The 12,584-nt window shown below is 47.4% G+C and overlaps 2 protein-coding genes across 2 annotated transcripts; one reads left to right on the top strand and one right to left on the bottom strand.

Annotated features, from left to right (window-relative positions):
* Window positions 1-3,494: 3,494 nt before the first annotated feature.
* LOC123096634 (uncharacterized) lies at window positions 3,495-7,482 on the top strand. The gene is made up of 5 exons (XM_044518397.1): window positions 3,495-3,721; window positions 4,111-5,708; window positions 5,797-6,011; window positions 6,097-7,047; window positions 7,138-7,482. The coding sequence occupies exons 1-5, from the start codon at window positions 3,495-3,497 to the stop codon at window positions 7,480-7,482; spliced, it is 3,336 nt and encodes a 1,111-aa protein (XP_044374332.1).
* Window positions 7,483-9,858: 2,376 nt separating this feature from the next.
* On the bottom strand, window positions 9,859-11,565 carry LOC123096635 (uncharacterized). The gene is made up of 3 exons (XM_044518398.1): window positions 11,482-11,565; window positions 11,185-11,415; window positions 9,859-10,539 (listed from the first exon to the last, which is right to left on the bottom strand). Exons 1-3 carry the CDS (start codon window positions 11,563-11,565, stop codon window positions 9,859-9,861), a joined length of 996 nt encoding a protein of 331 aa, XP_044374333.1.
* Window positions 11,566-12,584: the final 1,019 nt, after the last annotated feature.

A 12,584-nucleotide genomic window follows, 5' to 3' on the forward strand; every position in this document is an offset into this window, starting at 1 on the left:
TCCCTCTAGCTATATATATGCCCTCTCCCCCGAATTTCGCGGTGCAAACCCTAGCAAACTTCCCCTCCGCGCCGCCGGACATGTCCGCTGCCGTCCGGACGCGTCCAGCCGCCGCCCCCACCCAATCGCCTCTCGCCATGTGGCACCGCCGGTGCCCCAGCCTCCGCGCCTCACCCGCGGCCCGCCGCGGCCCGCGCTCGGCCCTCCCCGGCCCGGGACGCCGCCGCCGCCATCGAGCCGTGCCCCGCGCCCGCGCCACCGGATCCTGCGCCGCCGTCCCATCCTCCGGCCACCGCCGCCGCTAGCGCCTCTCCGCCGCCCTGCTCCTCCCGTCGGCGACCGGAGCCGCCGCGCGCTCCGCCTGTGGCCGCGCGCCTCCGCCGGCGCCCTGCCAGCCGACCCTCGCCGTGCCCCGCGCCGTCCCCGCACCGCCCGGCCTTCCCTGCCGCCGGATCTCCTCCGTCGCCGGTGTCTAAGCTCGCCGGCGCCGCCTCCTCGCCGGATCGGGTCGGGGTGGATGAGATCCACCCGTCCCCCGATCCAAACGCGTCCATGTCCGCCCCGGATCTCGTTGTCCCGGGATCACCCCGTCCAGTTTCGGAGGGTATATATTCTTCCAAGTCCCGAATATTGTTGCATTCTGGTGCCCCCTTTGACATGCCATAACTTCTTGCATACTTCTCCGTTTCATGCATATAATATATCGAAATGTTCGCCATGAGATGCTCTTCATTTTGTTACATTGTGCCATGCTTGTTTGAGATCATCTTGATGCCCTAATCATCATTGCAAGAGTGCTATATGATATTAACTGCTGTCTTTTATCAGAACTTGATGAATTGTCTTTTTCGTTGCATTTTGTGTGTGCATCCTATGAGCATGAGCTCTGCATGTGTTTTGAACTACATCATGCCATCTCTACAGTGGTGCTTGTATTGTATTTTTGTGATCCTTAAGGTTACTAGCACAAGCATGCAAAGTAGCCTCCGTGATGTTGCTGATTTCTGTGACTTGGTCATTTCTGCTAAGTCTGAGTCTGTTATGTTGTGATGCCATGTAAACCTGTTTCTACAAGTCATTCTATGCATAATCTGGAGATGTTCACTAAGAATGTTTTGTTATACATGTTATGCTCTATCCATCCATGCCATTGTTTGCATTTATAGCCTACTGTAGATTGTCTTAATCTTGCTCTACCTTTGCTATAAAATGTTCCTGGCAGATTGTTTACATGTTAATCAATTTTGCCATGGTGGTTATTAGTGATCCATGCACCCTATGACTACGCTATTGACATGTTTAGCTTCATATGTATGCCTTCTTACTGCTGGTTACCTTGCCATGCCATGCAATGCTCTGTAGTGAGTGTTTCAAGCTCACCAACATGTCTACTTATCGTTATTTCTGCCATGCTCTGTTTTTCTTCCAAGTCTGAATCTGTTTATGAAACTTGCTATGTTTACCTGGGTGCCATCATATCTTCTGTGCCTTTTTGGCTCGTGATCATTAAGGGATTTTTGTTCTATGCAAGTAGTAGAATCATGCCATGGCTTTGTTTGCTATGATATGTTCCTGTAGCATGTTGTTTGATAGATCTAAACTTTGCAACCTGATGTTATTTCTGCCATGTCCAGTGATTTCTGCTAAGTCTGTGAATCTGTTATTATTTGCAATCTTGCCATGTCCTTTTGAGCATGTTCTAGTGATTTCTGGAGATAGCTCAGTGTTCATGTTTTGTCATGTTTTACCTGTACATCATGTCCATGCCTTTTGTTTTCATGTTGAGGTGCTATAGCATATTGTTTTGATGCTTGCTAGATGCCTAGTTGCTGTTTTGGACAGATTGTTATATCTTGTTTGGAGTGTATGTGTTGCACCGTTGCTCCGTTTGGAGTGTGCTCTATATGGAACTTGCTTAGTTTTGCATGTAGTTTCATGTTACCTTGTTGCACCCATGTTTTGAGTGTGTTTGCTTGATGTTTGAATGCTTTTTGCATCAATGCCGTGTTTAACTTGTTTTGCTCATATCTTCTAGGCCGTAACTCCGAATCTAATGAATTTTTATGTAACTTGACTAGAATTTCGTGTAGATCATCTTGGTGCATCTTAACTTTCTGTTTAACAACTTGAACATAAGGTTTATTCAGATCTGGACCAATCGAAATTTGCATATGAGGACTTCCCGGAATTGTTATAGGTCGTTTCTGGCCTCATTTAAACTTGCTTTGATGTGTTGTTCTTGTATGCATCCTCTCTTGCCGTGTGTAGCTTCATGTAGCCTTGTCATGCATCATACTTGATTGAGCATCATGCCTTATTCATGTGTGGTGTGTTTACCATGTTGTGTGCTTCTTCTCGATAGTTCCCATGTCGTTGCGATCGTGAGGATTCGTTCGTCTTCGTGGCTTCATCTTCTTCATGGACTCGTTCTTCTTCCTAGCGGGATTTCAGGCAAGATGACCGTCACCTTGGATCTCATTACTATCATTGCTATGCTAGTTGCTTCGTTCTATCGCTATGCTGCGCTACCTATCACTTGCTCTTCAAGCCTCCCAAATTGCCATGAACCTCTAACCTTTGTCACCCTTCCTAGCAAACCGTTGTTTGGCTATGTTACCGCTTTGCTCAGCCCCTCTTATAGCGTTGCTAGTTGCAGGTGAAGATGAAGATTGCTCCATGTTGGATTATGTTTATGTTGGGATATCACAATATCTCTTATATTATTAATGCATCTATATACTTGGTAAAGGGTGGAAGGCTCGGCCTTATGCCTGGTGTTTTGTTCCACTCTTGCCGCCCTAGTTCCCGTCATACCGGTGTTATGTTCCTTGATTTTGCGTCCCTTACGCGGTTGGGTGATTTATGGGACCCCCTTGACAGTTCGCTTTGAATAAAACTCTTCCAGCAAGGCCCAACCTTGGTTTTACATTTGCCTCACCTAGCCTTTTTCCCTTGAGTAAATTGCACAGAAGTACCACAATTGGGGCATTGGAAGCAGATTGATACCAAGATTGGTAATTTTTATGTGTCAGTACCAACTTTGAGGCAAGACGTTGCAAAAGAGGCTAAAAGTGATGTTTATACGTATTGACAGGGAAACTGACCGGTTGGTCCCGCCCGTCAGGCGCCACGCTGGCCAGTGCGCGCGTCGCCTGCGCTGGCTGCGCGCTGACTCGGACGAGGCCGGCTCGACCCGTTTATGTGCGACCGAGCCCGTTGGTGCGACCGACCCCGACCCCGCTCTGCCCTGTCCTTTTCCTCGCACCTCGCCGGCGGCTGCCTCCCGGCCGCCCCACCGCCGCCGCACCACGCCGCCGTAGCCATCGATCGAACAGCTCAGGCGCTGTCACCTCCCTCCTCTCCCCCGCGGCTGCTGTGCCCTCCTCTCCCCCGCGGCCGCTGTGCCTTCCTCTCCCCCGCGGCCGCTGTGCCCTCCTCTCCCCCGCGGCCGCTGTGCCCTCCTCTCCCCCGCGGCTGCTGTGCCCTAGGCGACGATGGCCTCGGCGACTCCGGCAGGCGGCGATGGCCTGGGCGATGCTAGCGGCGGCGACCTCCCCTGCTTCGATGGCAGTGGCGGCTACTCCAGCTCGGAGTACAGTAGCGCGGAGGAAGATTTTGCGGAGCCGGCGTTGTCGATGGAGCAGAGGCTGCAGATGGCGCGAATTTGGGTGGACAACCCTAGCACCGCCCATCACTGGACTCATGGCTTCGGTGGTGTTCTGTAAGTGCTCCACTGTTCCATTCTTGCTCCATTCTTGGTCACTGAAATTGGGGATTAGGGTTAGAGTGTACTGCCTGCATGTTTAGCACTCTAATTGCTAGGCCTAACTAGAGCAGAGTAGTATAGTGGATTACATGAGTCCTAACTAGAGCAGCATTAGGTGTTACCTAGCTAGGGTAAATAAAAGCTTTGCTTATATGTTAACTTAAACAAAGCTTTGTTTATATGTTAACTTGTGTATATGTTAACCTAAACAAAACTCTGTTTATATGTTAACTGAAACAAATCTTTGTTTATATGTTAGACAATATGTTAAGTTAAATTGTTTATTAACCAATTTTGTCTGTTATTTCATTTTGCAATTTGTATGATGACATTTTGGATGTTAGGTTCTTTTTTGATGCTTCAGAAATGTTAGAGCTGAAGCTCTGCAGTTCAGATGTAACATACCTGAATATGATTGCAGTGATGGAAACCCAAGGATTTAGTGAATATGATCTGCTGTTTCACATTGAGAATCCAGATTTAGGGGAGAAAGGATTGGAGATGGTAGAGAGTAATGCTGAGTTGCAACTAGTAAAGAAGCAGGTTGAGGAGTGTAAGGTTTTAAATTTGCTAGTGAGGGCATGTCCACCTCCTTGCAGCAAGTTTCAGAGGCAAGAATTATCCACTGTTGTGTTATATGATCTCAGTGAGCCACCCATCTATGCTGTTGATGAAGAAGGAGTTGCCTTTGAAAGTCAGAGTAGCAGCTGCAGTTTAGTAGCTCATGGTACTGGTGTTTGCACACAAGAGAGCAAGAATGTAAAAGGAAAACTGAAAGCTGTTTTGGAAATAGAAGAAGAAGAGGGATATGATGGCAGTGGTGGTTCTGATTGTGAAGGTGAAGATGACAGTGATGTAAACCCTTTTTATATGGGTGATGCTGATGACATAGAGATGGATGAGGGAAAGAAACAGAGAGAGTATGATGAAGTAGAAGAGGAAGAAACAGATGATGAAGAATCTGAGGAGGAAGAAATGGTGCATTACTCTGGTGACACAGAGGTTGAGGAACCTTTTGAAATGGATGAAGATGACAAGGTTGTTTCACAGGATGAAGAAACTGTAATTGTACATGAAGAGAAGAAGAAGAAGAAACAGAAGCTTCCAGTTAGGAAAGGGCCTACAACAAGGACACATTCAAGTGTAGTTCAAGAGGAGGAACCTGATTTCCAACCTTCATCTGATGAAGAACAGAAAGGATTGTTGAAGGAGGCTGATGATGATGGTTATGAGCCATTGGCATTTGTGCTGCCAAAGAAAAGGAAGAGCAGGGCAAAGCAGAGGCCTCCTAGAAAATGGTACAATGAGAAAATGGAGGCACCACATGAGCAATTATGTCTACAGATGTGTTTCAAGGATCAACATCAATTCAGAGAGGCTTTGTTGAACTTACACATCACTCAAGGCAGAAACTTCAAATATCATAGGAACTCAGATCAAAGAATAATTGTAGAATGCAACCAAAAACATTGCAACTTCTTTATGGTGGCAGCAGTTATAAAAGGTGAAACTACTTTTGTAATTAAGAAGATGAGAATTAAGCACACTTGCCCTATTAGTACAGAGACAACAAGGGTAAGTGCCAAGTGGCTTGCACAGAAGTATGAGTCACTGTTCAGATCTGATCTAACAACTGGCATTCAGACTTTGATTGATGCCTGCATGGAGAAGTATGGTGTGGATGTGCCCAAGTCAATGGCATATAGGGCAAAGAACCTAGCTATTGATGCTGTGCTAGGAGACCACAAGAAGCAATACCCTAGGTTGAAAGACTATGCTCAGACAGTGATGGATACAAACCCTGGGAGTAGAGTAGTAGTCACTACTGTAACTCCAACACCCACTGAAAAAATCCCCCATCCAGGTCCAAGATTCCATGCTATGTTCTATTGCATCAATGGAGCAAGGGAGGGGTTTCTCAAGGGGTGCAGACCATTCATTGGTTAGTTTGTTCACCTTGTGCATTAGTTACATATTGTTTCATCTAGAAATGCATTTGAATGTTTTTAATACTGAATTTGCTTGCTCAGGTGTTGATGGGTGCTTCATTAAGTTAACTACTGGTGCTCAACTACTTGCTGCCACTGGTAGAGATGGCAACAACAATATATACCCACTAGCATTTGGTATTGTTGGGCAAGAGGACACACCTAACTGGTGTTGGTTTCTACACCAACTTAAAATCTGCCTAGGAGGAGAAGTGGGAAGGTTTGGTCCATATACAATAATGTCAGATAGACAAAAGGTATGTGCTTGCATCTTATGTCATTGTTCCTATATGGTTGTTTTGTGCTAGATAGTAGCTTAGCTAGTTTAATTGTGTGTCCCAGGGCCTACTAAATGCAGTGAATGCTGTCTTTCCTAAGTGCAACCAAAGGTTCTGCCTTAGGCATATCTATGCAAACTTCCAAAATGCTGGGTTTAGGGGGGAAGATCTGAAAAAGTGTATGGATAATGCTGCCTATGCATATAGTGAACACAAATTTAACATTGCAATGAATGACCTTAGAGCTGAGTGTGAGCAAGCTTGGGAGTGGCTTTGTCAAATACCCAAGAAAACATGGGCAAGGCATGCATTTGACACAAACTGCAAGACTGACCTTGTAGTTAACAATTTATCTGAGGTGTTCAACAAGTATGTCCTAGATGTTAGGAAGAAACCAATTAGGACAATGTGTGATGGAATAAAGGATAAGCAGATGGTGAGGTGGCATAGGAATAGGGAGAGTGGAAAGAAAGCTAGATGGGACATAACACCCCATTATAGTGAGAAGCTAGAGGTTGAGAAGGAGAGGGCCAAATATTGCAAACCAATTCAAGCTGGTGTGGACTTGTGGCAAGTTACAAGTGGGCAGCAAACCCATGCTGTTAACTTGCAAATGCACACATGTGGGTGCAGAAAATGGGACCTAAGTGGCATCCCATGTAACCATGCCATCTCAGCAATAAACAAGGCCAAAAGAAAACCAGAGGATTATGTCAGCAAGTTCTTCAAGAAAGAAATTTATCTGGCAGCTTATGAACCAATGATCTATCCAGTTCCTGGTGAGCATGACTGGACAAGGACACCTGGTCCAGACATTGACCCACCTGCATTTAAAGTGAAGAGAGGAAGAAAGAAAGAGAAGAGGATCAAGGGGAAATTTGAAGTCCCAAAGCCTAAGGAGACATCAAGAATGGGGACTATAACATGTGGCAATTGTGGACTGCAAGGACATAGGTACACAAGCTGCAACAAGCAGTTGAAGCCTGAGCTGGCTTTGAGGAAGAACAAACATGTGGTAATCCTCTAATAAGTAGTAACAGGTTTTCCTTCTTGTACATTCTATTTTTTTAAGTACTAACTCATTTTCCTTCTTTGTTTATGCAAGCCTCTTGCAAGGAATTCCAATGCTGGTGCTGCTGCTACTACACAAGCATCAACAACTTCTCATCCAACTCCTACAACAACACCAACAGCTGGAACAGGAGCTGGGAGAGGAGCTGGGAGAGGGGCTGCAGCTGCAGCTGCTGGGACTGGTGCTGCTAGAGGTGCTGGTAGAGGTGCTGCACCAGGTGCTGGGAGAGGTGCTGGGAGAGGGAGAGGTACATTCTCTGCCCCAAGGCAATCTGGTCCCTCCACATCTACTGCTCCCTCTACATCTACTGCTACTCCACCTTCTGGTGGTAGAAACAGAGGATGGAGAGCCTACTTCTATGCAAGTGGTAACCACTAAATGGCACATGTGCCATGTAATGTTCAAAACTAGATACTTCATGTGTGTTCTTGCATCCTATGGTACAATGTGATCTTGTTGGTGCTCTCAGTGTACTTTGCTGGTGCTCTTATTGTACTTTGCTGGTGTACTTTAAGAATCAATGCCATATATGGCTTTTGTTCATGTGGATGGATGGATTTATTTATTAGTTAATGCCATTTCTGGAGCTGGCTTTTGTTCATGTGGATGGATGTGATCTTGCTATTTATTAGTTAATCAATGCCTGGAATGGACTATGTTCATGTGGATGGTTCTTTTTATATCTTTTTATGATTGATATGTTCATGACAATGGTGCATACTATTGGATAGAGTAACTCTTTTGCTGGATATATTGCTGGATATATTGTTGTATACATTGTTGGATATGTTGTTAAGGTCTAGGCTAAAAAAGAAGCACTTTGGGTTTTGGTGGCTCGGGGTCAACGAAAACACCTAAAGGCATCAACTAGGGTCTAGGGTGGCTCGGGGTCGACGAAAACACCTAAGGCATCAACTAGGGTTTTGGTGGCTCGGGGTCGACGGAACCACCTAAAGGCATCATGTAGGGTCTAGGGTGGCTCGGGGTCGAGGGAACCACCTAAAGGCATCAACTAGGGTTTTGGTGGCTCGGGGTCGACGGAACCACCTAAACCTATCATCTAGGCTCTAGGGTGGCTCGGGGTCGACGGAACCACCTAAACCTATCATCTAGGCTCTAGGGTGGCTCGGGGTCGACGGAACCACCTAAAGGCATCATCTAGGGTCTAGGGTGGCTCGGGGTCGACGGAACCACATAAAGGCATCAACTAGGGTCTAGGGTGGCTCGGGGTCGACGGAACCACCTAAAGGCATCAACTAGGGTTTTGGTGGCTCGGGGTCGACGGAACCACCTAAAGGCATCATGTAGGGTCTAGGGTGGCTCGGGGTCGACGGAACCACCTAAAGGCATCAACTAGGGTTTTGGTGGCTCGGGGTCGACGGAACCACCTAAAGGCATCATTTAGGGTCTAGGGTGGCTCGGGGTCGACGGAACCACCTAAACCTATCATCTAGGGTCTAGGGTGGCTCGGGGTCGACGGAACCACCTAAACCTATCATCTAGGCTCTAGGGTGGCTCGGGGTCGACGGAACCACCTAAACCTATCATCTAGGCTCTAGGGTGGCTCGGGGTCGACGGAACCACCTAAAGGCATCATTTAGGGTCTAGGGTGGCTCGGGGTCGACGGAACCACCTAAACCTATCATCTAGGCTCTAGGGTGGCTCGGGGTCGACGGGGCCACCTAAAGGCATCAACTAGGGTTTTGGTGGCTCGGGGTCGACGGAACCACCTAAAGGCATCATGTAGGGTCTAGGGTGGCTCGGGGTCGACGGAACCACCTAAAGGCATCAACTAGGGTTTTGGTGGCTCGGGGTCGACGGAACCACCTAAAGGCATCATTTAGGGTCTAGGGTGGCTCGGGGTCGACGGAACCACCTAAACCTATCATCTAGGGTCTAGGGTGGCTCGGGGTCGCGGACCCTAACCTTAGCCTGGGGCGGTCGACGGAACCACCTAAACCTATCATCTAGGGTCTAGGGTGGCTCGGGGTCGACGGAACCACCTAAACCTATCATCTAGGCTCTAGGGTGGCTCGGGGTCGACGGAACCACCTAAACCTATCATCTAGGCTCTAGGGTGGCTCGGGGTCGACGGAACCACCTAAAGGCATCATTTAGGGTCTAGGGTGGCTCGGGGTCGACGGAACCACCTAAAGGCATCATGTAGGGTCTAGGGTGGCTCGGGGTCGACGGAACCACCTAAACCTATCATCTAGGCTCTAGGGTGGCTCGGGGTCGACGAAAACACCTAAGGCATCAACTAGGGTTTTGGTGGCTCGGGTTCGACGGAACCACCTAAAGGCATCATGTAGGGTCTAGGGTGGCTCGGGGTCGAGGGAACCACCTAAAGGCATCAACTAGGGTTTTGGTGGCTCGGGGTCGACGAAAACACCTAAAGGCATCACTCTAACATAAGCATCACTCTAACATAAGCATCACTCTAACATAAGCATTACTTTTGCAAATGCATTTAAGCATTTAAGCATCACTATAACATAAGTAACACTGGAGTTCAACACATTATAGAATACACATCCATTGTTCACATTGATCACATTACATAGTGGAGTTCAAATGCGCAATCCATCCTTTTCTCACAAAAGGATGAATAGCATAACTACTAGAGTTACAACCAGAGTTCACAATTAGTACTAGAACCATACATTACACAACCATAATTCTAAGTTACTAGGTCATTGCACAACCATCATTCCCAAAAGGTCTGCAATGCCCACTAATCTCAAGTCATCTTGTTCAGTTCTGCAAGATGGCCTGGATCCCCTTGATCTTCTCCTTCAGCTTCTCCTCTGCCTTGATGAGCTCAGTAATCTTAAACTCTTGCATCTGCTTCTCTTCATTATGGTTTTCCTTGAGCTTCAGCAGATCAGCAACCTGGAGCTTCAACTCTAGCTTCTCTTGGGTGAGCTTCTCCTCAAACTTTGTGAACTCTGCATTCTTCAACTCCAAATTCATCCTACCCTCACTCAACAATTCCTTCTCTTTCATATTCTTCAACTTCAAGTTTTGGATGACAGTTGCTTGAGCACTTGTCAGGTTGCACAGGAGTTCATACTTTTGTTGAAGCTTCTGTGCAGCTGCATCTTTCTTTGCCATTTCTGCATTCATACCAGCCACCAATTCAGCTCTGCATTGGTGCTGATATGTGACAGCAGACTGCAGATAACTGAAATCCACAACCCTATCCTGCTGAAAGTCCACAAGTTGATGCACATCTTTCACTAACTTGTCATAGTCTGCATCCAGCTTGTTCTTTTCTTCTGTCAACTGATGAATAGTTAGAGCACTTTGAAGATTATCATTCACCCTAGCAGACTTGCTCTCTTCAACCATTGACCAAAGCTTCAGCAATGCATTCTCCATTGTTGGGGGCCACTGCTCATCAACCCACTGAACAAACCCACAATTCTGACCTTCCTGGAAAAATTAGAAGGGCAAAATTTAGTACAATACAACTACTAAGAGTACTAAGCAACAGTTAGTTCATGGCAGTACCTAATGTTGGCACTGACATTAACTGGATTTGCACAGCCATTTGCTAAGCAACAGGACCACATTGTAAAATAGATTAATGTAATCCTACAATGCATGATCAACTCATATATTTACCAGGCACCAGAGTAACACTCCATTCAACTTAGAAGTTGCTAAGCAGCCATGTGCTAAGCAACAGCAGTTGCTAAGAATTGACCATTAATATAATGAAATCCTAACAGTAATAAGCAACACAATGTGAACTACTTTGCCCACCTAAATACACTACACTAGCCTGCAGCAACAAACTAGCTAATGAGACTACCTACTGTCAGCAGTAAGCAATTGTTACTAACTGGCTCCACTGAACTTAATATTGAGCAACACTGCATTTGGAAAGAAGTGTAAATAAATAGCATGTGCACACAACAGGAGCATATATTTTAGCAGAAATGCATTCCACTGAACTTAATAATGATCATTCCTAACAAATTTAGCATGCACATAACTGAATCACAGGTGGCAAACAAGACTCTGCCACTTTCAATGAACACATCCAGTGCTTAATCACCAAGGCAAGAAAATTACCGGCTCTGCACATGCTAAGAACCTTCTCCCAGTCATTGTTCCTTCAAACGCAACAAGCCTCTCTGATGGCTTCCCATGCTTCTCGCACAACACTATCAGATCTAGCTCAAGACCCTTGTAATCCGGGTCCTCAAGAGAGAAAGGCACCTGCCCAAGCAAAATCCAAGTTACCATCATGTGCAGAGGACGAGGACAAATCAAATCAAACGAAATCCTAACAACAAAGACCACCTACACACAAAAATCCCCAAATTTCCTAAACCTAACCCTAACCCTAGCTCCAATGGAGTAACTTACCTGGTTCAGCCCATCGGTGGAGGTTTCGGAGTGCATGTACGGGAGGCTTGAGTTGTCGTCGCTGCTCTCGTCCTCCAGAACCATGGCTGCGGCGGCGTGCTGTGGCGGCCGGCGGTGGCGGGCGCAGGCGACGGCGAGGCAGGAAGAAAGAAAGAAGAAGCGAGCGCGGTCGGGGTCGGGGTCTGGCTCGGTCGCACATAAACGGGCCGAGCCGGCCTCGTCCGAGTCAGCGCGCAGCCAGCGCAGGCGACGCGCGCACTGGCCAGCGTGGCGCCTGACGGGCGGGCCCAACCGGTCAGTTTCCCTGTCAATACGTATAAACATCACTTTTAGCCTCTTTTGCAACGTCTCGCCTCAAAGTTGGTACTGACACGTAAAAATTACCAATCTTGGTATCAATCTGCTTCCAATGCCCCAATTGTGGTACTTCTGTGCAATTTACTCTTTTCCCTTGGGTTTCCGGAGCCCGAGGGTCATCTTTATTTACCCCCCCGGGCCAGTGCTCCTTCGAGTGCTGGTCCCAACTGTCGTGGAATTGTCACGGCAGACGTCCTTGTGTGAGGACTTAGTCGTGAGGCCAACGCATCTATGCGGTAGCTTGAGAGGGGTTGATCGGAATCGAGAGACGCAACACAAGACAAGGATTTAGACAGCTTCGGGCCCGGGAAACATCATCCAGTAACAACCCTACATGCTGTTTGAGGCTAGGTCTCATTATGATCACGGGAGAGTCGCCGGGAACCGGCTCTCGGTGTCTAGCCCTAGAGATTGTTTCTTGTCCCTCTTGGGGTGCCCTGCCCCTCCTTATATAAGTTGAAGGGGCGGGTTACATGTGGAGTCCTATTAGGATTAGGACTAGTCTATTACAAGTGGAATCCTAGTCTGCCCCCTTAAGGGAAAACTCCTTATGCCTTTCCTCGTAAACCGGCCCACCATAACATGAGCCGGCCTTCTGGGCCTTGGGCCTAGTCTTCTACCTGACCCGCCGTTAGGGCCATCCTTGAGTCGCCCACCTCGTGAGTCGCCACCACGACGGGTTACCAATGAAAACGCCAAGCCCGGCCGGGTCATACCGCGGGGTATATCCCCGACATTAGCCCCCA

Source organism: Triticum aestivum, chromosome 4D (genome assembly GCF_018294505.1).
Source record: "Triticum aestivum cultivar Chinese Spring chromosome 4D, IWGSC CS RefSeq v2.1, whole genome shotgun sequence".
Classification (NCBI taxonomy): domain Eukaryota; kingdom Viridiplantae; phylum Streptophyta; class Magnoliopsida; order Poales; family Poaceae; genus Triticum; species Triticum aestivum.